Source organism: Alosa pseudoharengus, unplaced genomic scaffold, assembly GCF_046254945.1.
Source record: "Alosa pseudoharengus isolate Yale_2024_CS ecotype anadromous, Long Island Sound unplaced genomic scaffold, YU_APseudo_1.1 YU_APseudo_1.1_scf_3, whole genome shotgun sequence".
NCBI classification, from domain to species: Eukaryota; Metazoa; Chordata; class Actinopteri; order Clupeiformes; family Clupeidae; genus Alosa; species Alosa pseudoharengus.
This window is the reverse complement of record NW_027468718.1, coordinates 41,937,145-41,964,337: the sequence shown is the minus strand read 5'-3', so window position 1 is coordinate 41,964,337 and position 27,193 is coordinate 41,937,145. Positions and strand designations below refer to the sequence as shown.

The 27,193-nt window shown below is 40.2% G+C and overlaps 1 protein-coding gene across 1 annotated transcript in view; it reads right to left on the bottom strand.

Moving 5' to 3' along the window:
• The window catches only part of col5a2a (collagen, type V, alpha 2a), a 36,817-nt gene extending 21,762 nt beyond the window's left edge, over positions 1 to 15,055 (bottom strand). The window contains exon 1 of the mRNA XM_076264313.1: positions 14,814 to 15,055. Within this exon, the coding sequence (XP_076120428.1) occupies positions 14,814 to 14,901 (88 nt within the window). The 5' untranslated portion in view covers positions 14,902 to 15,055. The remainder of the gene's footprint in view (positions 1 to 14,813) is intronic.
• Between the last annotated feature and the right edge of the window lie 12,138 nt (positions 15,056 to 27,193).

Genomic DNA, 27,193 nt, shown 5'->3' with positions numbered 1-27,193 from the left:
GTTTTGTTAGTTTTCTTATCTTCTACTGTCTTTATTGTACAGTGGAGTTTACTTATATGTTTATACTTATACTTATGTTTACCATTTCTGCTGTAAGTGCATGTTGTGTGTGATGTCTGTATGCTACTGAGACCCTTGAATTTCCCCTTAGGGATCAATAAAGTATCTATCTATCTATCTATCTATCTACCTAGTTTTACAGACAGTTTGGCAGTCCTGCTTGCTGTAGCTTACTCTGCATGGACACCATAACAGAACAAGCTGATAAGAACCATATCTCCAAAGCACATTCTGGCAAAGGAAAAGATGGAAAAGATACGCTCATTGAAATGCTAATATCCTCGGGATAGATGTTGTTTGAAGTCGTGCTTTAACGTGCCTCACTGGGGAACCGAGAGAGACAGACGAGTCTGATGACTTCGGCTGACAACAGTGTGCCTTGAAAAATCCCTCTTGTAAAGTGCAGACGCTCCGCACAGTGGGTGTGCACATTGCTCAGGTATTAGTGTCTGGGAAGAGGAGGCATTTCCTTTGACCTGGGTGACTAAAGGAAAGCTCTAGAGATGTGTGTGGTATGTCTGAAGAAGAGTTTCCTGCTCCCCTGCATCACAAATGGAACATATGGTGGAGGAACCCCATGACAGCACAGATGTAGAGGCTGATGCCTCATCTGGCACGATGGAAAAACGACCCAATGGCACTCACCATGGATTTTTACGGCCTTTCTAATAAACTGTTTGGTTTTGGAGGAGTTGGGGGAGAGGGGTGCTTCTCCAAAAATCTTTCCAGTAAACTGTTTCGCAGCATTAGTTTGGCAGTATTTTTTCTTTTTTCTACAATTTTCTGCTGTTGGACTTTCAGTGTGCTATTTCATGTATGAGGGATTCGTTTTGAGTGTGAGCTCTCTTATAAGGGAATCAACCAGTCAAAGCATAGAGCGTGCTTTTCTGACATTAAGTTATACTCATGACAGTAAATGGCAGCTATTTTCAGCCTTGACTTTATACATGACATCAATGTAAGTACTTTGTTTCCATCACCAATAACTCATCCCGCACAACTTCTTTGAGCTGAGTAAAAGTCTAAAATGCAAAGGATGGGTGGATCTCCATCTAGAAGATTTATGTCAGATATAAAACAATAGCACAGCAAAACTGTTTCAGTCTCCTCAAAAAGTAGCACTAAAACAGCATTGGTTTGCTTCCCCATGATGCTTAGGGATAAAGCTTCAAGAACATTCTCTCTGTACAGGCATAGAATGTAGTCCACAAGCTATTTCGCCAACCCCTAGCACCCCCCCCCTCCCGGTTTCAGCTAATTCAGTGCAGATTCTGTTCTTTCCGCAGACGTTTCTAAAAGCCCACAAATGATGACGACTGCGAAAGCATACCCTTTTGAGGAGTCTTCCTGATGTAGATTTTCCGTTTGCCCTCCCCCTCAACCTGCACACCCCTCACCGTGAACATGAGCTCACCGGCTACATGTTAGTCTGTATCTGCTCTCCTCGTTGCCCCTCAACCACACTGACTGTAAGATTTTCCTCTGGAAAAAATGGGGGAGATAGCATTTGGTGCGTATCAAAAATAATAGCCCTCCCACGGACATCTAAAATAAGCGAGATAAATAACATCACACTAGCCAAGCAGGGGGGAGGGGAATGATAATGAAATATATCTGTCAAATGTAGGAAACAGGGACAAATGAATACTTTATGGATTTTCCCTGGCTGATGTGGAAATACTCATAACGTGCTGTGTTTAGAGGTTTGCAGCTGTTGCCAGATTGCAGGGGTTAGACAAATGACCTTATGGAAAAAGTGAGTCACTGAAGCAAATCTGTTTTCTTGTGTACAGCAGATTTTGCTTTTACCTTACAAAATGCACGGTCAATAAGGTCTATTAAGTTCCTTAAGCTCCTTGACCATCTTTTGAAAATAATGACAGAAATAAGAGAGTGGTGTGACTGTGCCAGAAAGACTTTCAGACGCAAGACTGCCTCCTGGGTTCTCAGCTGGGCTTCTTCCAACATTACAAGACTGAGGAAAATGGGAACCAGAGGAATTGGGTCTCTTTTGTGGGCCACTCTAAAACGCTGTTCTGCTACAGGAAGATTATTTTTCCTCAACTTTTCAATGTCTTCCATTTTGAAACGGCTGGGGTCAGAGTTCAAGGGTCTTTTCCAAGTCCTTTGTTCAGTGACTACCGAGACCAGTTAGAGTTGTACTTCTCACACTGGCGGTGTCAAATGCGTCTGTGGAGTGATGACAAAGCTCGTTCATTTACAGTGTCTACTAACAGACACATGGACTTCAAAGTCACTGCGCAACCTATGATTATCCCTTGCCTCCCATGCCCAGATGGGTTTCGTTTTTTCTCTGTGGTCTCCTACGTATTGGTCAAAGGTGTATCAATTCTCAACCAAACTGACCTATTACCCTATTTGTACATTTTAAACTGCCAAATTTGTGCATTAGTAAGTTTGTTACAAACGGAGAGATGACTGGTCTAGTTTAGGGAGGGGAAAACAGACTAGAGCATGAAACACCTCTTCCTCTGGTTTAGACATGCACCTTCTTACCCTCTTTTCCACAATCAATTTGCTCTGCTCACGGGTAGGGCTGGCTGGGAAGCTCGGCCAGGAAAGTTAAAATGAATAAGTAGCTGACAGCATGTCTGAACTGGTCACTGATGCTAGCGTCTTATGGGGTTCTCTGATGAACACTCCATTGTTCTGATTACTTCTGCAAGTATGTCCATCTGGGCTAGGGAGCGCTTTCTGACCACAGCTGTGGTGGCCTCATAGGATCGCAAACTTTCCACTGTTTCAGGGCTATCCTTAACCACTGCAGTGCTGGCTACTGTCGACTAATGATACACATGGTAATACTGCTGGAACTGACAAATTTACATGTATGGCATGAGACTCATTTCTTGCTAAAGCTAAAATAGATGCTTATTTTCACAGTAATCAGTTAAAATGAGTGTATTACAACTATACAGTATGTACTTTGTAGAGTGTAGAACGTAGAGTGAAATAATCAATTATTTTCACAAAACCTCCATGTCAATATTCTTCTCATCAAATAATGTTGACTGGCACAGTGGTTACTCTGAAACCATACGTGGCTTGTAGTCTGCCATTTTCTCAGATAAATTACAGCCCTAAAGCCTCAAATCCAGTGAGAGTATATAATTTATGGTGTTCTAACACATTTGGCACATAAACACAGGATTGAAGATCAAAGCCTCCACACAGTTTTACACAACGAAAAGATTCAGTAATTCTGCCATCTTTTTTTCAAAGCACCATACACAAGTCATTTATCATTTAGCCTAAGTACTGTATATTTAATCACAAACTTTAAATGATATGTGTCCTTATAAAGACCTCCATCACAGAGGACACGTTTATCTTCCTGTAAGACTCTGCATGACCAACAGAAGATGTGTGAAAACAGTGGAAATAATGGGTCTTCACGTGTAGAGCTCAGATAGCAAGCACAGTTTGATTTGTAACCGCATCTTACATGGGAGTTGGACAGGGGTCAAAACATTTGTTTTTCATATCCTCTCAAGCTGCGTCCACTTGCGCGGATCAAGCCGAGGGCAGCGTACTGACGGGAATCTCTAAACTTACACAGACTCTGAGCGGGGCTCATCGTAGCATGAGGCCCTCTCTATCTGATGCATCTCTATTTTGCTACACAAACTACTCCTCCTCCACCACCCCCTTTCCTCATGATTTATGCTCCACAGGGACTAGTTTGGCAAGGGTGACTCACTCTCACAGATCTGGCTTTGGTCCTCTATGAAATGGATTCTGTGGAAATTCTGTGGAAAAGGAACCTTTGCCACTACCAGCAGTGTAGAGATGTGAAATACACAACACTAACAACAACCATTTCACAGATAACAATAATCTCTTGCATTGGTTGAGTCCAACAATACAGCACACATCATGTCATATTTGACATACTGTATATGTTCATAGACAGACTACACATGCAAAGATATACAGTATGCAATCTCCATTTTGAATGCTTGGACATGTAATAGCTACAAATGGGTATAGCTCCATCCCTAGGCATGTGGCAGCTGAAACCAGGCTGAACTCATATTTCTGGAATTCTTCCCAAACAAAAGTTTATATTAGCTTATTCCAGCCTACTCTAGCAATACAGTGATGGACATTCTGGAGTCTGGGTAACAACTAGTTGATCAAATTTCACGTACAATGCACTGGAGCATTTGGTTTCTGGAGGCGCCCTCTGACTATGTTTTATGCATCGGTCAACCACGTCCGTAATGGACTACTTGCTTTTTTTTTTTGCTGAGATGTAAACTGCCCCCACATTCTCCTCAGTCCACAGTGGAACAACTACTTTCTGTCCTGGGGGATGAAAATATTCCTTCCTGATGTTTCCTTTAACAAAGACTTTCTCTGGGCCCTCTTTTTTGTGTGTTGTTTGAATGTTGTCAGGCCTTGTGGAACAGTCACAGCTGGTGAGCAGCGACACTGGCTTACATTGCCCTCTGCCTCCCCAATCACTCAAAGCAAAGCAACAGCGTGTCAGCTAAATATTTACATCACGAACCCCGAAAGCAAGGATCCAACTGCTTTCAGCTCAGCCATCTTGTCTCTCTGCTCCATATAAAGCTTGAATTTAACAAGCTGTTTGAACAAAGCACCTTTTGTTGTTGCTGTTGTTGTTTTTGCATAGAGCTTGTATGCTATTTGTTCTGCTTCTCGTCATTGGAATTTTTATTATTTCCAACTTTTTAAACAGCTTAGGCTTGAAGAATTTGAGGGTAGGGGGACTCCAGAAAGCCATCAGAAGCAACATTTTAACTCTCAGTAGGCAAACCACAACAGTGCAATCCTGAGTTATTGATTCCAGAACTGAATAGGATTTGGACACTTGAGGTCACTTAGATGTTTTTTTGGTTTGAGAAAATCAATTCCAATTTCAGACAAACTTGAAAAGTCAGAATCAATTAAATACTGTAAGTAAGCTTTGAAGCTGTGGAGTGTTTCACTGTTGAACCACAATGATTTCTGGCTTGCACACTTTGAAAGTGCATTAGCAGTGAATAATATACACTTTCCATTAAGATCCAGTGGCCACATCCACATATTCATTAACCTGCCTTTTTCATTGGCAGCCTGTTTTTTTCTCTTGGTCACATCCCTGCCCCTGCTGATATTGGCTTAAACCAAAAAGAATGACCGGAGCCCAATCACATTCTCCTAGCCCAGAGGTGGGCACACTACAGCCCGCCGAGCATTTAATTAGGTTATCATAGGCTGCTCGCTATTTTTTTCCTGCGATAGATGACGTGGTTAGCTTAATGCAAACTGCTATTCACTCTTCTTAGAGAACATTGACAATGTCAATGTCAATACAGCGTGTTCTATATAAGGATGATACTTTTTGTGTCCTCTCTCTATCTCCATTTCAGCAGATCTAACTTGAATGTTATGCTACTCCATTTAATAGGGAACGCGTCTGAGCGCGCACAAGAGGGAGAGAGCGAGAGAGAGCGGCTGGTTCCAGCTGGCTTGTCAGTATTGATAATTGATATCTCCTTTTTAATATCAGAAACTTTTAAAAGGAAATCATGAAGGCAACAGTAGTTCCCAATAGTTCCCAGAGGGCACTGTGAGAGGGCATAGCCATAGGCTATAGCACTAGCCATAGGCTATATTTGAATGGAGCTGGCAAAACATCATTATGAGAACGTGCAGATAAAATGCTATTAAAGTGACAGACAGCCAGACGGCCGATTTTCAAAACCTAATGCGGCCCTTGAGCTAAAAAGTGTGCCCACCCCTGTCCTAGCCTGTAATAAAAGGCTCCAGTGGCAACTGGACCATCAAGCAAAGATAATGCGGTGTCCAAGAACTATTTGGCACATCGGCATGTTCGGTCAGTGCCCTGATGATGAAAGTCAGTTCAAGTAAATCTGCCACCAAGCAGGAGTAGCCTCACAGTGTAAGTAGAAGTCCAACATGCCAATAGATATTACAACCTCAGTTCCAAGAACATTAAAACCTCTGCTAAATCTGATACTATGCAATCATGCATTGTATATGTACATCCTAAAACAGCCACACCAATGGAAAATCTTTTGCTGTTTTTTCCTCAAGTACTCTCCATGATGGGATTAACCTGCTTTTAATTTCTGCTGGAGTCTGTTTGAGATTTGGGAAGAAAGCCATGATTGAGCAGCCTGGCGAGCACAAAGTCTGTTCATGGGGCCCCCTGTCAGTGAGATGGCCCAAATTGCCTTGCTCAGGGTCAGTGACATCACCCGTTCTGGGGCCTCAGGGCAACTGTGTAATTTATCACTTAGTTACCAGGTGAATCCCTTGAAGTTTATTGGTTCTTAAATTATCTTGACAAGAAAATGCTTTGGCTGTTGCATAGACATAACATTTGTGCAAAGTTGCTGACAAACCAGATTGCTGATCAGCTAAAATGGCACAAATGCATTTTGAAGGAAAAAATTGACTTCAAAGTGCAAGAGTCATTGATCCCCGTTGTTCAAACCTTTTACAAATGCCTCCACACTCACTCACATTTCCCAATGCACACACAATACAAAATCTGCAGTTTGAATCAAATAACTATTTTTTTCTAAATTAATTAAAACTAAGAACCACAAAACATACAAAAAGTTTCTATCATCTACTTACTACAAGAATCGTACACTTGCTTTCTGGGCCAACAGAACTTCAGACTGACACTGTCTGCCATTCGCTTAGAATTGTCAATTTACAGTAAATACAGGTGGGTGCTCATTTAAAAACAAGCTACAAAGAGATACAATTGAAAGCAAATGCAATGCAGCAACCCCCACTGGAAGTTCAGTTGATATCACCAGTGTAATTAACTGTACACTCAAGTCAGTAAGTACGGACTAGGGACCTAGAGTATGAATAACTGAAGTTAGATTATCAGTTAGAATATACTACTACTGCACTCTTTTCCATGTTGAATTGAGCAAATTGATCTAACACTTCATCTATCTTTTCCTCCACACAATTCACATCTGCTCTTCACAAAAGGACAAAGAGAGAGCGATGTTGCCTAGACGTTTTTTTAAAAATCTGGCCTAGTAGAGGCCATCTTCCTCTAAAGACCTATCACATTCTTATCCAAACAGTCATCAACAGCTGGCTTGGCTAGACTCTGCTCCATTAAGCCTCCCCCGGAATCACTGAATTAGTAATTGTGTAGTTTTCACAACTGCTGGGCATGCTTATTGTAGGTGTGGTGAGTGTGGCTTTCACATCAGTTTCAAAGTAAAATAATTTGCTGTCAGTAAATAAATACTCAGAACTGTATGTTCATGGCATACATGTAGGCCTACTGAACCAGGATGAATTCATGTCAGCAGTGATACATATACAGCCTCACTTTACAACAATTTAACACAGGAATATGGATAGATTATGGGTGGAATATGGATGGATTTAAAGGGACACCAGGCAAGCCTGATGCTTTTTCTCTACGAAACTCCCCCACGCTCGTTCTGCTCGTGCTTTTCCTTTTTGTTTGCATCTTCCATCAAGGGTTTTCGCTGCTTCTTCGCCGGCTCTGCCATTATACACACGTTTGCAACAATCGCGTTTCGTTAGCCTGCCTCTGTGTTGTGGATGCAGGATGTAAACTGATCCTGCTTCGGTCGGCGGGTACGATACACTGAACTTGCAAGCGGGATATTCTTCCTACAGGCATTAGGGGCGGGCGAGAGTCTTCATTCGCCCTGTAATGAGTCATTTAACCATATACCGACTTACGAAGATGAGTAATTAACACGAAAATGTTGTCTGGTGTCCCTTTAAGTTTCTTAAAAGTAAAACAGATGGTCAGGATGAAAAGAAATTATATAATGAACTACTTGCAAAAATACAGTTGCAAGCAGCTATGAGGGGCCAAGCATCCCAGCAGGCTACAGTTGCCATGGAAACTTAGTCATTATGTCAAGGGCATGGCTGTAAGCACTGTAAGACCAAAGGTTGGCTGAGATATAAGTGCACTTCCCGTTTGGCGACTTTGCCACAAACAGAATAGTTTTGTGGAAAAATTGAGAAAATCTGTGGCCTGTGAAGAATGGTTACATTTATACAGCTAAAGTCCAATATGATGGAAAACTATTATGGATCCATTAAGGATAAATCTATTGTAATTAACATCTTAGGAGTTCCTTTATGTAAGGAGTCCAATGGTGCCTCGTTTTTTTTTTTAATTGGGCATATAGTTGAAAGGTTACATGCTTTAAAACACACCTCATACTTTGACCTGTTGGTGGTGTTTGAGCGCTCAATGTGCATGAAACTTGGTGAATAGAATCATGGGCCTGTTCCCAGTAAGTGTGCAACATTTCATAAAGACTATGGTTGTATGAGCTTTTATAGACTTCAGTTGCAGCAGAAAGATGAATATGCAGCTTTTCTGCTTGGCCCCCAATTACTTGGTGCATTGGAATTCCCTTGATCATTTGCTTTATGTGCTAAGGGAAATGATCAAATAAATGTCTGTTATACAGATGTGGGAATGTACCTTTGTGCTCTGCGACTGTTTGCATAGTCTTTCCTACTGGTATGAAACGAGCAGTTGACTGACATTCGTGAAACCTTGAAACCAAACATCATCTTGTCCAGAGGAAATTCCTCTGTGACGAGACATCCTGCAAAGCAGATAGTGCTGTCTGCAAGAACAGCATGTAGGAGTCTGTGTTATGGCTTATTTACATGGGCTCTGTCTCGCTAGCAACATAGCTGATTGCCATAGGGAAATCAAATCCACAACCCACAAAACCAACCATTCGAGGCCTCACAATTGACTATATATCCCACGTGTCCACATGGTCTAGGTTCTGCTTCCATTTTTATGGCTTTTATACTGTGCCAGAATGAAAAGACAAAAACAAAAAAGAAGCATATGGAAACACTCACAAACTGATAAAAAGCACAAAACATCTGAAAAACAAAAATGGTCAAAACGCGGTGTGATTTTGCCAGATCAGATTGGAAGGCTGAATCACAGGGATTCCTCCCATGCAAATATTGAATTTAGTCTTTGGCTTTATTAAAGCCAGTCCCATGACTCAGAGTAACTCATGGCAACATCCATGCGCATTAATCTGCCCTTGTGCTGGGAGCGAACATCAGTGGGTGTGTGACACAACAAGGTCCTTCAGCACTTCAGGGCTGACACTTAATGACCTACTTTCTTGCCTAGCCAGTCTGGATAGTCGAGCGTTTCATTTTTAAAAAATGTTCTTTCTTTTTTTTTATCAGAGTCAGATGACATGTTTCCCAGCATCTCCATAAGATAGAGCATAGCCTGACTTCCACTAGGAGAGATGTATTCTGAAGGATAATCAGTGCAGTCTTCATGGGCTTGCAGGTTTGCAATGTGTAATATTTTAATATATCATACTTCAGTAGATATCCCTAAATAGAAAATATACTGTAAAGATGCGGTCACTGAAAACATTCTTAGCTGAAAAGCTATTTAGCCATAATTACATCTGTGTTGAACACTAATGAATGCAGAACTAATCCATAAAGATACATAACAAGAGGGCCCAAATCTGTGACACTAGCTAACTAGTTTTCACAAATGCTGGATATGTATGTTTTACATACTCTACAGTTTATACAGTGTAGGCCTACATTCTGTCTCTCAGCATAGATATTTGCATTTGTTGATACAACAGGTTTTGACAAATAACTAGTGCACAGATTTAGACATAACAGATTCACATGAATTTATCAACTGTATTTACACACTCTTGGTTCCAAATCTCCCATTTTTTTAAAAACATGAATAAGTCATGTTATTTAATTGTGTATCCCAGGTAATATCAATAATATTGCAGTTTGTTTTGATTGAGTAAAGATAAATAAAATAGCAATAACCCAATTACAGTTTCACTGAAATTACCTGGAAAACAAAATAAATAAATAAATAATCATGAAAATGGAGGATAAAGCATTTTAGAACCAAACTGTTCATGTGATTTTGAGAGCAATATGAAAACTGTATAAGGTACCAAGGTAATGCGATGCAGATCTTCATAAAAGACAGTAGGGACATATTAAAAATGTTGTTTTAACTTTGGTATATGGCCAGCTTGCAAATGTGGCTGCCATGTTTTAACAAAATCCTGATAGAACAAGCACATGACCTTTTTGATGTATTCTGGTTATATATGGAAAGGTTGCCTGGTCAGGCTAAAGTCCCCATGCTCCATTTTGATAACAGATGTAATTGTATTGGACGCCATGTGGACTGCATTTTATTAGATATTGACAGAAATCAAAAGTCTTCTGGAATGCTAATATCGGTTTTCAGCAACTTCATGACAATACTTTGATCAAGATCCAAGACCAGATCAACATCACTATGTGACCTACAGTAATACAAAAAGACATATGGTTGTCCGGGTTAAGAATACACAACTGGGGGAATGTTTTCACCACCTATCAGCAGAAATCACAGCCATGGCATTACCTGTGATTGAAGTAGAGTCCAGTGCCATTAATCTCTATCCATTGTAGTAATAGTGTAGATTACTACTAAAAATTGATGTTTCTTTAACTGATTAAACAGTGGGCAGATTAATGTAACCATTGTGGCTAACTGCCATTCCATTGCAATGTTTCACAGCTGAATATATTAATTGAGTCCACCATTTGTTGAATAAAATGTTCCCTTTTAAACAAGCATTACAATGTACTATGTGCCATCCTTGGGCCATTAGTAAGCCACATCAAGCCAGAGGAAGTATATCATTGAGGATTTCCCTTCCAAAACATGAACACATACAAGTGTGCTTAGTCCTTTGCCATGGCAAAACTACATTGATTAGCCAAATTATCTGGACTTTTCATCCATAATCAGAAGTGATGGCTCATCCTTCTCTGATTATACAACCAATCGCATGCTCATTATTGTGGTCACGGTGAAACATGGATGCGAGTATGTTGCCGTGTGTAAACAGCCAACCACAAATAAAGCACTCCTGGGGCCTGATTCTCCGTGCGGAGGCAGGAAAACCAAAACCAGCTGTGTAAACTTGTGTGACTTAAACACCGCGCTCAGTGGGATGCCGTGTGGTGCATTCGCAGCCCACCTGTGTGCTCCCCGTGTTTTCAGGTTTTTCCAACCTCTTCACCTTACAACCGCATCAGGTTGTTAGGATTACGGAGCACATTCACAGGGAAGTGGCCCACCAAGTTGCCCCTGACACACAAGAAGGCTAAATTGCCCATCTTAAAATGGGTGATTATTTTCTTAATGACTTTAAAGAAGAGAGAGAGAGAAAGAGAGAAGAGAGAGAGAGTGAGAGAGAAAAAGCTAATGTTTCTTCAGGCTACGTACCCATGTGTACACATTTTCCATGTCTTCCAACCCTAAGCTGTTCAATGACACGTTACGTCTGACATCAGCCTTATGACTTCCTCCAGCTCTGCGTTTCGCCCAAGATTTGTTCTAATATTTTACAAATACTGCCAAAGCAACCATTTCCACATCTGGAAGTCATCTAGTGCTCCGCATTTGCTGACTGCCATAATTTACTTTATTGGTAGTTCCCATGGAGCCTTCTCATGACCACAAGCAGTATTAAAAGTCCATCAACTAAAATGTCTACCCCACAGAAATATCAAGGTCCATCTCTATGGCGTATCATGTATGACTACTGATTTTGGATGCCCTGGTTTCAGTCCTGGTTCAGGTAAAGCTTGATTCCCCTGTTTTCACATGTGGAGCAAAGAGGCGTGTAATCAAGTCATGGCACAAAAATGCAGCACATGTTTTCCATCAATGCTGTCTTGCGGGCCTGGCAGGGTTTCTGAACTTGGGCATTCAGACAGCTTTGTTAGAAATGTATTTATGGATGCAGACTTGATCTGGCAAGAGAGATTGGTAAGTTGTCTCAGTTAGAAGACCAGTTCCATGAAAATAATTTAAACATGAAACATGAATTGGCTGCAACAATGGATCTAAAGCAACAAATGAATCTTCATTTAAAAAAACAGAACATCTTGCACATGATTACATGCTTTTGAATACTCTTTCCCACTGCCGTGTCCATAAAAGCATTTAGCGGGCTAAGTGAACACAGTGTTAAGTGGTTGGCGCCTTTGAAGTTAAAAGTGCCATCTGCGGAGATGTTTTACAACTTCTCCAGGATTGTGGGGCCCGTGAACCTGGTGGGCGGGCGGTGATGTTCACACGCATTCAAGCATGGATTCCATCATCTACAACTCTGAACATGAACTCCCTTACTTGAGTTACTTGCCCAGGTTACTTGCTCAGAGACCTGATTCACTACAAACATGTAACATGTCTGCTGTCTGTGCTTGACCAGTGACAATTGTTCATCAAAGTTATTCATTCACGATCAATTCATCTTCATGAATCAATTTTACGAAGTCTTATCCTGATACCACCAGTCGACATCCAATTACCAAGACATGGCGACCTCCACAAAACCACTATTTTGACAAAACAATATGTGTCCTTTCTTCGCATGTACGTATTACAGTAGTGTTCCAGCATTTCCAGCTGCTTTCCATTATTCACTGACATCAACATGCAACCATATTCAATTTTCCGGCGCCATGTTTGGAGAAAGACACTCAACATGCTGGCTCTCTCAGCCTTTGCCTTCATGGACTCAAATGTATAATGCACTGCAGGGAAAAGGGTGCCACCTAAAATCTTTACAAGATCTTTGCTGCCTGCTCACATAGAAAATGTATTCTCTTCTTAAAGAATACATTTTCACATGCATTCACATGTAGTCTCCTCTTAGAGAACAGTAATATGCATAATGGATCTTTAGGTAAATGTTTGGGTTCTAGATGGGGGTTTTAATGACTCCAAACAGCACATTTACAACTCTCCAAACTAGCTTTTCTTCCAGAAAAATAATTGTGTCAGTGATACATCTGCAACAGACAGGAAAATAGCCCATTCCACAGAGCGGCGGTATGTTCTTGTATTCCATGATTGGGTGTGTCAGGAATTTTCTATCAACACAGCTTTACAAAATCAGCAGCCTACACAAGTCAACACTAAAGCCCAGCTCTTCATGAATTTGACATGTTCCAACAACCACAATGGCTGTGGAAGCCTAGCACAGTGAAGGTACACACTGTCAACCAGCCACCCTGACTCCATGTACAGCAACTATTGCAGGTCATGCTGCACTTATTCCATGGAATGCTTATGTCCACCCTGTGCAAAGAGGTCCTGCAGAACTAGACAAACAAGGATGGTCATTCAATTCCGTTATGCCAAGTGTTGCTTGATCTCTGGTCACGTTTGGTTCATTTCTCCAACTCCAATATATATATATATATATATATATATATATATATAATTCTAATTTCAGCAGAGTGCAGTTAAGGCAAACTTTTAACCCCAAGGGTGTGTGATTTGATGAGTCCAGCATCCTTTTACTTCAAGGGTATTCGCTTAACTCCACACAAGTCGTTAAGTTAGGAGTCAGCACATTCTCATATTCACTTCTGTGTTAACATATTTTAAAAAGAAAACTGCTGTAATCTTGTTTTTTTCCATGAATGTCATATATTGGATTAAATTGACAATGTAAAACAGACATCACAGTTGTAGTATGCAGCTCTGCCACAAGATGTCTCTGTTTGCCCAAAAGTCAATGCATGTTTCCCACAAGTAAAACATGTGATTTTCACATGAACTGCTCTCCTCTGATAACACTAGTATGCATAATTAACATATGCTTTAAGTATTTTGATCTTATTGTCAATTTTAGACTGTTGAGCAAAAGCAAAGAACCAACAAAACAAGCACATAAGGAAATTCCCTACATCGCCAAAGGCTCAGACAATCCTGGTGACATCATTTAGGGGGAAAAAATGATGTCATCCCGTTAAAGGAGGGTCTAGGAAAACATTGCTTGGCAGAAATAATAGTGTTCAGGTGCGTCTGGACCGCTTTCTTTCACTTGGGCAATCTATCTCTGTGACTTCCACCCCACCACTGCCATCCTCACCCCCCCACCCCACCCCACCCACATCTGTGCTGCATTAGACATGCAGGCTGTGTTCCCTCAAAGACGCCTGAGTCCCGATGAAATGGACTCAACAGATGTTTCTGAAGAAAGTGCCGGGGCACCCAAATCTGGATGTGGATAACACTTAGTGAAGCTTACAGTCTGACAATAGAGTTGCGGTATAAGCATGGCCCCTATAGGAGCCCCCCTTATGGTTCACATGTTTGCGTTACCCAAGGTGACATCACCAGCAATCAGCAAGAAATGAAGGTACAAAAGGACACAATTAGTCTCAATAGCACTAATTTGCACCCCCTGCCAGGGGCAATTCACATCCACATTGTCCCTGTGACAAGATGTCTACAAAAGCATTTACTGAAAGATGTTAAACAGCAATGTTTTAGCATTAGTCAAAATCCCTGACAAAAATCCAGTATCATGTAGACAACTACAATACAGCTATACTTCAAAGTGATGGAATATCTGGAGTTAAAAGGATTTTGCTCTGCATTAAACCTCAAAAAGATGTTTCTTCAATTTTAAAACAATTAATGTAAACAACTAAAATAAATCCAAATCATGTAAGCTTTAAAATGTCAGGCTTCCTTGCCTTATCTTAAAACATCGAACAAATGTCTGAGCCAAACATGCTGAGGTTGGTTTCATCACTGTGAATCTGTGAGTCTTAACAACAGCAATTTGCCAATATCCACAAGCCCATCAGCACAATTAACAGTAAAAACAAACAGAACTTACCACTGATGTCTTGGCATTTCACAAACAGTTCTTGTGCCAGAAAGAAAGCAAGAAATAAGAAAGTCCTGCTTTGCACGAAGCTCATCATGTCTATAGGCAAGACATGAGCCTTCCTTGTGTGCAAAATGGGGAAAAAAGGAGGATGAAAGGTTCCAAGTTATCGCTTCACCATGTAGGCAGACTGCTCCTCTCCCGCTAGCAGCAACAAGACCCAGCCCAGCCCAGCCTCTGGAAGCACTTTTTTGTAGTTACAGCTTTAAATAAGAAGAATGCTGGCAGCCCTAATTTTCCTCCCCCTTTTGTCAGTGCTCTCTCATAATCATCCAGTCACAGACAGTAGTTGAGAAACTACACCCTTGTCCACACGTCTCTTCTCTCTAATGAAACTTCCTTCATGGCTTGTTGGTGTTTTAGTAATACTTATAAATGGGAAAAAGTTTTGGTTTAAGGGGGAGAAGAGAATTTCGAGAAGATAACCCAAAGATAAGTTTTTTTTCATGGAACTGCTTTTTTCCAGTGTTGGTTGCTTAGCAAGACCGTAAACTGAGTTTTTATTAGTGGCTTAACGGCACCAATCTCACTGAAAGGCACTTTTTATGGGTGAACAAGAATAGATTTTATGCTACAGCTGTCTTCATGTGAAGAATGGCTGTGGGATCAGCAATTTTGTTCATGTAAAATTGAGACAGAGTGCTCACTCTATCTCTTTATTGTTTGTCTGTGTTCATAGTCACATAAATCAATCCTTTACTGAATGTCATGCATATGGGGTGCAATTTTCCTATTGTTCACTAAGTTGGGGAAGCTTCATGGATTTCAAAGCACATCTCTCACATGCTGAACAGATGTTCTTGTTGATATGAAACCCATGATAAACATTAACATTTATGAAACGGATGGAGATCAAGCATAATGTGTGTTACTTCTTATATACAACAGGAGTGTCCCAAGTCACACTTCATTTCAAGTAAAGCTATGCCACCTGGCGATGCAACAGTAAAACTTGTTTGTTGCTTTTTTAGTGTTCAGTAGACCCACACCAATGCTCACCTCTGTTGAAAAGTTTGATGTTGTTTTTACAGGTGCTTGGTATGTGCTGTGCAACATTACATACCTCGCATTTGTCTCTAAGCATGCCACACAAATGGTTCTCCTCCTACCATCCCTGGACTTCATCAGCCCTTTCTCAACAAGCAGTCTTTACAAAAGTAGCCTTTTCCTATCCTAAGGAACAACTTCACAACACCCTTCTTGCAACAGAAGACCTCCAATATAACTTTATGAGCTCATGTGTCTGATGTCTATCAACATCAACTCTGTCAGGCCAATTACATCACATCAGCACTAATATGCAGTAAGCAACAATCAATATTCCACAACCACATGCTCAAATGTAAAAACTCAATTTTCTGAAAGAACTTTGACTTCCTTAAAATGTAAGAGGAATTTCCCTAAGTGCCTGATCTAAATGTCAGTAAGACGTCAAAAAACTTTTTTTTAAAAAAGCACAATGTTTGTGTTACAGAGTGTAAAATAGATGTGAATAACAATTAATCATTTAAATGGCTGGTGAAAGGCCACGCCTCCCAAGAGGTGTGTACATTCTAGAATCTAATGGATGTGGGAAGCTAAATCTCTTCAGCAAATCAGACCTCTCAGCTCAAAGTAACTTGCATAGCAAGTTAGCATGGGATTCCAGAGGATGTGTATACTGTGTGGCTCGTAATGAACAACTGAATGGAATTCTAGGCGGTCTTATAACGGATAGCGAACATAAGGAATTTGAACTTACAACAAAAGCGTGACTACATCCCAGCTGTATGATGTCACATCAATTAACCTAATCAACATACACAGATACAAATCTAAAAAATGATAGAATTTAATAAAAACTTAACCCTATAACTCAAATTAACATATAAATTCCAGAGTAAATACTTTCACTGAATCCTCCCACAAGAGGTATTCAGCAGGACACTTGATGATATTAATGAATCCTGGTTTATGTGTGGAATAAATGGTAGTGTAAGGGGTGAATTTTAGTCTGAGTTTGTTTGTGAGGGAGGAAATGAGATCCATATCTGATAGAGATTACAAACTGCCCTCTTATTGGATGGTCAAAGCTCAGGGGTTGTGGGGGTGTTGACAGTTATTTTGGCCAGAGCTCAAAACCAGCCTTTTGGTGAGTGACTGTGCACAATGATTAACAGAGTTTCAGCTGGGTTTCTTTTTCCATGTGGTGCATGTTAATAAAGAACAGGTCTTAAGTCGATCATTTTCGCTGAAATGATCTGAAACTTGTGATTTTCAGTAATGTTGTGGTTTTCTACAGTGATTAATCAACTAACTATTCACACTCTGCTTTGCTCTGTATGGCTTCCATTAATCTATCTGCACTCTGAGAGCATTGTCTACATTTGTGCCATCTCACGACTGTGTCCAATCTGTAATACTTCTTTATTCAATTCTCAATTCATTCAAAGGCAATTCATTTAAACAATTGTAACAATATAATATCACAAGGTATTCCATCACCATAAAAAGCAAAGGGAGATGGAATCAGCACAAGGAGACTTTACACTAAAATACACACTTTCATGGAGCCATGCAGTTTGAAAAAAATATGCCTAGTTACCTAATATGTTCAAAACATGACAACAAAGGATAAATACCAGTTCTTAAATCATGTTAGGCTACACTCTCTACATCCTAACAGGTTTTTGTATTGGTGTAACAACCTACCATGACAAAGTGAAAGAAGGACATGAAATCAATTATTTTACAGATTTAGATATACTTGCATAAGCTACAAAGAAGTTGCACTGGTCATTGAATGAATTATTAATGTTATTAAAGGTGGAGTCAGGGATTTTAGGCTATTTCAATAATTTGTTAAATCGTCCATAATTTGTCTTGTCATTCAGCTTCCTCACGACCCGCTAGCTGCCCATTCCGTGAGTACACTGCGCCCCAGGCTCCAAAAACTGGAATCAAAGTGAGGGCAGCCTGTCCCCCAAACTAAAACAAAACCCTGTGTGAAGTTTCTCTGGGAATACTGAAGGGAGGAGTGAGCTACCTCATCATTTGGTCCTTGGTTAAAATATAATGTATATTGTTTTGGAAAAATATGTTTCCTAATAAATTTAAATGTAAACGTAAACATAAACAAACACAACTTCCTGTGCAATCGCTGACTGCACCTTTAAGTGAACGTTTTCTGGCTGCCATCTATAGCTTACATGTTCAAACCATATTGAAAAGAATCAACCACAGTTTAGTTAACACTGTGTTAACTGTTAACACTGATTCTTTCAATGGAACATCATCTATTAAAATATCATATAGGATTTCGATCTGTAACATGTTGGGTGAAATGTAGAGCCCATAGTGTACTATGTGAGTACCTTAGTTCAGACCGCATGTGTGTCTTCGGGAAAAACTGAGAGAAACCAGAGGAAACAGCTGTGACCCATGTTCTGCGAGTGCTAACAGAATCAGGTGATTTACTTTCCATCAGACAGCAGCATGGGATACTCCGGCAGAGGTAGAGGAGAAAGGCAGCTGTTCTCCCGTTGCCCTGCCCATAAATGGCGAGGCCCCTGGCCAATCTAAAACCCTCAGCAACAGGGCCTTGCAACGATCAGTTTTATATTCACCGGAGGGAGAGAGAACGAGGGAATGGCAGGCTTTTGTAATGCTGCTTCTGGCGTGCCAAGGATTGGATCATCGGCAAAATGTAGCCAGAAGGAAGGTAAAAGCTGCACGAGCTGCAGAGACCAGGATGAATCATAGCCTCCTGTTCCCTGCTGGTCTGCACAGTGTCTGGTTATACTGAGACACTCGCCATAATTTTAAGATTGACCCAAACATGAAAGTATGTTCCACCAATTGAGCACACAAAGAGGGTAAAATAATTTACCTTCAGTGAAAGATGTAGCCTAGTGTTGATCCAGGTAAGCTCTAGATTGCAACTACTCAGTTGTTAGTGTAATGGATGCAAGCTAGCATACCGGATGATTCTGGAACGTTAGTAAAACCTCACTCCTCGACGCCTCAAGAGCAGCCTGGGCTTTTAGCTCTATTGTCAGCACGCTTGACGTCCGGGTGTGTGCAGAGCTTAACCGCGCAGGTTCCACACAACGCAGGTTACATTAGGCTATTGTTCTGGTATAGGGAACCATACATTGGTAAGTCCTTGTAAAGACTATGGACTGTTTTCTCTATTCATCAAGTTGTGGGCTTACATACCTACACAACTTTGTCCTACATTAGGCTATGTGATAACCTTGATTATGTCAACCAGCACCAATTCATACTAATTCAACCAACAAAGGGTGGGAGCCTGTACAAACTGTGTGCTCTGGCAACATCAAGGATAGGTAATATACTAATTCAACAAAATAAGGGTGGTCGCTAAACTAACTGTGTCTTCTGGCAACATTAAGGATAGGTAATATACTATTTCAACAAACTAAGGGTGATTGCTAAACTACCATAACTGCGCTTCTGGCAACATTAAGGTAAAGTAAATATTTCAATTTCAATTTCAGTTTCAATTTAATTGTACTTATAGAGGGCCAAAACATTACACATGTCTCATGGCACTTTACAGAGTGTTAGACAATCAGAGAAAAGGGAAAAAAAGAAAAGAAGGCCTATGGGTAACAGGAGCGAGGAAAAACTCCCTAGAATTGGAGATACATATACTGTACATAGGAAGAAACCTCGAGCAGATCCACGACTCAAGGGTCTGCCTAGGGTCAGATATAGGACAGTAAGGTCTGTATACATGACAAATGCATAAGTATATAAGTAAATATACATACAGTTATGTTATACAACTAACCTGGGAACTATTATAAAGTAGTTTTACTTTAGTAGTTTTCTTACTTTTGATGTTTTTCCCCCTGAAGTTCAAATTCATACATCTTGACAGAGGAAAGAATGAACACACTTAGATTGGAAAAATAGAGATTGATAATGTATTGAGCTGTGCACTGAACCATCCACTTAAACACAATGGTGGATTTATCCAAAGGAATTTCTCATCTGGACAGGCTCCAGCTGCAGTCAAGCTCTGACTAGTTTCTTAAATTACCTATACAGTAAACAGCCAGAGACAAAAAATAAAATCGCATGTGATAAGGAAATGATGGATGTGTTGACAGTTCAAACCAGCAAGAAAGAAAGAAAGGAGCGGGAAATTATTACCCAAATGGAGCTAATGGAAGAAGTCCAACTACGACCCTGTCTGGGTTTCAGTTGGAGTATAAATGGTTGTAAAGCCCCTTCTCTTGTCTCAAACTCTAGATCACCACAATAGTGATTTCCACCACAAAAATGATAAATGTGTTGGCAAAATGAAAAATAAACACGAAAAGGCAACAAGAAAGACCTTCATAAAGGGGAAACTGCTAACAGACGGAATAACAGTGGACGTCCTGGCTCACTTTATGCCCAAGGAGGCGATCAAACAATTTTATGTGCAACTTAAATGTGTGTACCAAAGTTACCCCCTGAGTATTAGCTCACCTAGCATCACCTGGTACTGGTAGTCTCTATAGGCTAATCTACAAGAATTACTAAATGGGCTAATCCATTGTGTGTGACACCATTGTATATTGGGCCTACTTCTGACATTACTTTTATCGACATGCATCGACGATGTCCAGCATCCAGTGTCTGAGTCTGGCTCTCCCCAAACTTTTAGCGAAGCATATGTGGCCACAACCACTTAAAAATACAATTTAAACCACATGATGTAATTAAAGCCAATGGCCTGCAAGCAGGACTGATGAACAAGTAACAAATCCTAAGCACAGAAATGTTTTGAGAGAGACAAAGCAAACAATACCATCAATTGCTGGATGAAACAGAACCTTCTAAATCTCAACCCAGACAAGCCAGAAGCCATCCTCATTTCCACCCCTAATATACTGCAAAATATACTGGGGCAATTCCACAGAAAATTTACTTTTTGTCACATCCATAACGCCAGTGAAATGCCTTGGCATTTGTATAATGTGAATGATAACATCATTTTTTTGTACATTTCTTCTCATGTACATTCTTCAGCCAAAAATAGCAAATGCTCAAATTTCATGTAATCATTAACATCATACCATACCATCACATTTTATTGGTGTTATGGATGTTACAAAAAATATAATTTTCCATGGAATTGCCCACTGGTTACTCCACCTCATGCTGAGCTAAGAAACCTTGGTGTCATAGTCGACTACCCTCTACTTTGACTCACACATCAAGAACATCACCTTTTTCACCTCCAGGTTAGATTACCGCAACACCCATTGGCATCTCATCCAAAACCATCAATGTGTTGTGAGACCATGACCAGATAACCAGCTAACAGGGTTTTTATGATATAATTAAAACAGTGAAAGAAAATACATAATGCCTGAAGTACAATGGATAGTGTAGTTAACAGGTCCGTCTTCAGGTGCAGAAATTGATCAGTGCTAACCTTTGAGTGCTGTGTCTCTTCATTAGAAAGTCACTGGTTATACACTCACCTGGTAATCCAAGATCAGGTAACACTTTGTAGTTCTGTCCTCAAAGATGGAATCTGGCAATGAATTAAGAGGTGTAAAAGTTAAAATAACAGATTTATGCATACATTGCTATTTTTTTTACAATCCATCGTCCAGGTTCTTGTTGGCTACATAATATGCTCTGAGCCAGCTTCAACTTCAGGAAAGCTAGCTTCTGCCTCGAAGGTAAGATTTTCTGAACGAGTGATATCTGCTGCTTATTATACACATATTTTATTATATATAATATATGGTTATATTACATATCATGGTTATGGTTAAATAACCATTGTTAGTCTACTGACAAACTTATATTTTGTTTGCAAATTGCAATGACTAGCACTGACATTCTGTCCAGTGGACAGAAAGGTGAACCCGGAAATGTTGAGTACACCAAAGTTTTATGATGGAAATATATAGTATGGGTTCCCAGCATGCAGAAACTGCCGGATGCTAATTTGCATATGTTGGGCAATTTGTGTAATTGAGCTAATTAGCATGAATTAGCATAATCACCTATATTGATCATATTATAAGAGCTGCTTGGCCAAAATGGACCATGTTAGTATGTTTGTTGGGGTTATTTAAACTTGGTTTGGTCACGTTTTTACTCTCATTAAGATGATTTTGCTGAGTTTTTGGGGGCGATTTAAACAGATTTTTGGAGGATAAAAATGTTCAGTGTTTAGGAATAATTTGGATCCTCAAGTTATTTCTGAATTCCACAATCATTTTGGAAATAGCTATTCACTGGCCCTCTGCTGTGACTCACAATTGAGTAACAAAGGGAAGAACTAGCCTCCACTACGTCTCACTGTCCTCATCCGTTGTCCTGTCGCCAACTCGCCATCTTCTCCAGACCCTTCATCCCTGTCCTTCTGCTGTTTTTGCTGTGTAACTTAGGGATGCACGATATATCGGCGGCCGATATATTATTAGCCAATAAGTGAAACAATGAAAATATTATTATCGGTCCGATAACAGAATTCTGGCCGATAATTTGCGCCGATATCTTTTAAAGTCCTAATTTAGGCCTATGTAAGGTCCGTCTGGCTACACTGAGCTACTTGAGCTTGGTTGGCTTTACTTTTTCCTCAATATAATGTCAGCGGTGTGAATGTATTTCACCACTCTACAGGGGCGGAGCCAGACATTGTAAACATTCGGGGCTTAGCCCATTTAATATTTTTTTTAAATAACCCCTTAAATAATGACTTCTAGTGAATTTTGTGTAAACTAATGGACACATTGAGACTTAAAAAATGTGAAACTAACATTCAACAGATTCAAGGTATCTGACTGGCACTACCCTGTGTAAAATTATAGTTTTGGGTCTTTCAAGAGGCAATATCTGTTCATATCTGTTTAGCATGTCTTTAGTTAATTAAGCGTTTCTTATGGTTTGTATATTATAGTATTTGTTTATTTTCATTAGGCTATTGTTTGATATGACATTATTGTTTATTATTGCTATTCTCCTTCTTCCTCTTCCCTGATCTCATCTGTGTGACAAATATATATAATATCTTATACTATAATATACATAATATTATGATATAATTACAGTATGGCCAGTCATCATGATACAAGGGTATTTTAGAAGGAATGCATTATCATCTTGACATAGGCGTTTCTAAATTATATTAATTTTGTAATTTCAGGTCCCTTTACACAGGTGCATAAAATCAAGCAAGATTATGAATGCAGACTGCATGGTGCTTGATTAACACACTTATGGAAAGGGCCCTTTCCTCTCAATATATCATTTTTTAGTTAATAATTAGTTAGGCAGCCAAAACAACATAACATGACTTTTATATTTATGTGGACTCTTGGATTATAAGATCTGTGGTGGTGGATAGGATATCAACAAGGTTTTTAATTAGGCTAACAGTTAACATTCTTTTGTGCAACATATGACACTGAAAAGTTGACATGGGCAGATAACTGTTAATGGGTTTTTCTGACATTTCAAAACAGTGTAGCCTAATTTATTACAAGACGAGGATCACTTTGTTTTGGGAGCTGGAATTTCTTATTTTGCAGTAGGCTTAGCTAGCAGCTAGCCTATGAGAGTACTGAATTTGCCTTTTACGCCGACGAACGAGGACATTTAACGTTAACGTTAAGCATTTAGGGAGCTAGCCAAGTAGCCTAACGTCAGCCTGCCTAACTGACTGAAAGCTCTTAACGTGAAATCACCAACCTGAAACAACACCATCCGTCAGTTCACTGGGCGATGCTGTTGCTTGAACGGAGCTGGGTGGTCTTTTGAAAAACTTTCTAATATCCATAACGTTTCAACAACATGTACACAAAGTGTTTTATCATAGACTGTAAAAGTGACAGACTTCTGACAGAGGCTTTTTGGAACACCGAAGCCATGACGTAGCGTTGTCAAGGCAGCATTTTCACTGGATCTAAACAAATCAATCTAACCATTGAAATCACCATAGCGGATAGCCCAGAGACCTGGCATAGATTGTGTAGCAAGTCAAATTATTTTTCAATATTGGGCTTTGAAAATAAGGGATATATTTCCTCAGTAATAGAGCATTTGGTGACATTTATAGAGAAACCGAGGGGAAGTTATATTGGAAATAAGAGTTGCCGGGAATTTAAAACACTAAAAAAAGATTCGGGGCTTTTGAAAAAAGATTCGGGGCCTAAGCCACCCCCTAGCTCCGCCACTGCTCTATGGGGGGAGCGTACCTATGTTCCCCGGGTCCTATGTTCCCCGCTATTTGTATGGGACCGGGGAACATAGGACCCTTTTTGTAGAAAAGGGTCCTATGTTCCCCGCCTTGTATCTGACCACGGAAATTGCATGGGATATGCTTGCGAGTGCACATTTCGTGCACAAACGGTAGCAAAGTGTGTTTTTCTATCAATGTTGCTTGTCGTAGCACACCAGGGGCCTATTGCACAAAAGCAGAATTAAGACATCCGGGATAAGTTACTGAGCTGCGCTCAATGAATCCAAAACACGATCGTACAGGCTTAATTGGTTGCACAACGAGCAAGCCAGGATGAGCAGACACGGATTCATAAAGCCAGGTGAAACCTATCCTGGATAAGTGCGCGCTCACGGCTCCCTCAAATAGACCCCGCCACCGATCACAGATTCACTGATTCACCATGGCAACTAGAGCGGCTTCATTGCTTCTTCTACGGTGTGAAGTAGGTAGATAGCCTTCTCACAACAGCAACAAACAGCAACACCTCTGTTAAGGAGAATATTGCAACTTGTTCCGCGACCACCACGCAAGGCACTCCCGTGACGTCACATTGTCGCATATGCCGCGGGAATAGACCTCTGAAGTTCGCCTACAAAAAAGCTGCCATCTTTGACATCCGGTATCTGGCGATTTTTCCTATGGGAAAATAACATGGGGATTTTGAATAATCGCACCTGTTAAAGTCTCGTGGGGATGAAAAAGTCTGAAATGCAGACGTTTTCCTGAACACGCTTTTGTCCTCTGCCTTGGAGTAGATACTGTGATCTCCGGTAAGTGAAGGCGGCACACTTAGATTTTTGCTACCCCAGAGCTAACTTGCAATGCAATTTGCCATAGGTAGTTAGCTTCAATTAACAACCGGATCTCCTTATATGGGCAAAGATGGCCGTTTTGGATCTTTTTTGTAGGCGAACTTCAGAGGTCTATGGCGAGTATGTAAAAGTTATTTAATGATCACAAACATTTAAATAATGACAGTGGGTCTAGGTATATGTGATAACAATGTGTAGTGGGCAGTGGAAAAATTATTGGTTTCCGTTTGTGGTGACTGCTGACTGAGATAAGGGATGAGATTAAATAGATCCTGGAATTTAGCCTGGTCTGGAGCAGGCTAGCTCCACAGAATAAATCGCCATGGTAACTTATACCATAACATATCCTGCTGCCCCCTATCCCGCGTTTGTGCAACTGGATCAAGGATAAATTGAGCCAGGATAACCAAGATATCCCGGCTTAATCCCTTATCCTAGTTTTGTGCAACGGGCCCCTGGTAGACCTACACATACGCGCACGGTGCAATATTGACACAAGCCAGAAGGGCGATTTTCCTAACTTCCACGTTGAGTATAGCGGAGTAAAAGAATAGATGAAGAATTTTTTTTTTTTTAAAAACAAGCAACATGTTTTGTTTTTTTTACATAACAGGGGCCCGTTGAACTAGCTAATTGTTGCAATCAAAACTTCCGTTTGAGAACCGATTTCTTGTTCAAATTGCGCGCCTTCTCTCCAGAGACGTTGGTACACATGCACTGCCAAAAAGCATCACACAGGAATTGAACCCCAGTCTCCCACATGCCAGCCCTTGCCTGTGACCACTGCACTATCTGCTTCCACAAGGAGGTGAGGTTTGCAGGTAAACTTATAGTTTATAGGCCTGAATGTCATATTCACAAAATTTCTGTTAGCTAACAAACTGACGGTTGTATGTGTTCTCTGAACAAAGATTATGAAAATAAAACACAACTTTTCCATCTCAAATTGAATTTGAACAGATATTAGGGCTGAAACCGTTCAGAATTCTTCACTTTCTGCTGACGAAAAAATGAATATCGGCCATGTTTTCTGAGGGGTATTTCACAAAACCTAGATAAGGGATTAAGCTGGGATTTTTAGGTTATCCTGGATGAATTTAGCCTTGACTTGGTTTCACAAAAGAGATGGCACATAAGTTACCATGGGGATTTATTCTCTGCACCTAGCCTGGTCCCGACCAGGCTAACAGCCAAGCTAAGTTAATTCTAATGGTAATTATGTCGTCTTGTTGGTTCAGCTAGCTGTCATTCACATCAGACCTCCGTGCTAATTTTTTAGGAGCTTTATTCCATTTATAAACTATTTGCTAAATGTATTTGCTCGCAAAACAAAACAGATTGTGTGCCTACTACCATATAGTTATTATTTTAATTGTGATAGCCTTATAATTATTAACATAGGCCTAGGTAGGCCTACTCTTTGTTTGCTTATTTTATTGATAGGCGTTTGATGAATAGCCTACTGTAGTTGATTGGAAGTGGAGCGGGAAGTTCTCGGAGGTATTTTCAACTATAATATTAAGGTACATCATATGTGCATCTTTGCAGAGGCAAGCGCTTTCTTAATGACGTTGCGTGCCGAGACAAGAAAGCACTCACACGTGGCTGCATACGTAAATTTGCATTCAGTTGGTCTACCACGCCTACTCCTGCTGTTTTACAGAAATAGCCATGATTCCCCATTCCAAAAAGGACAACTTTACTTCATTGTTAGTCTATATCAAAAGCGGTTGTTCACTTTGTGTGAATGACGCTTGTTTTGTTATGAATGTGTGGGTCCTCGAATAAACACACTTAACGTACTTGAAAGAGAATGGTCTTTATGTAGTAGGTTTCAGTATTACATTTCATGACGCACTCTACTCAGCTCTACTTCAAGCAGCCTACTGCGCATGCTCTATTAAACTCATAGCTATACAGCTGAACTAGTAATAACTAAATAATTACTTGTTCATATCATTACATCTCCCTTTCTTAAAGTAAATGTACCTTTATAAAGACAACAGATGTATATATTTAACTCTAAAACTTTTACACTTACTCAAAACAGTTACTTGAACAGTTACACTTCAATATTCAACTCCAGTGTTTAACTAAAATACTTCCAGAGAGAGTAAACGCATAACTTTACAACTAAGCAGAATCATTCTAAATCTGTTCAATAAGTCTCTCTGGTGGTTTCACAATTCTTGAAGATCTTTTAAAGAATTGTTCTTGCACAGAAGCTGGTGCCTCAGATGCCTCTGAGTGTTGCAGTTGCTCAGCAGCATCATCAGTCC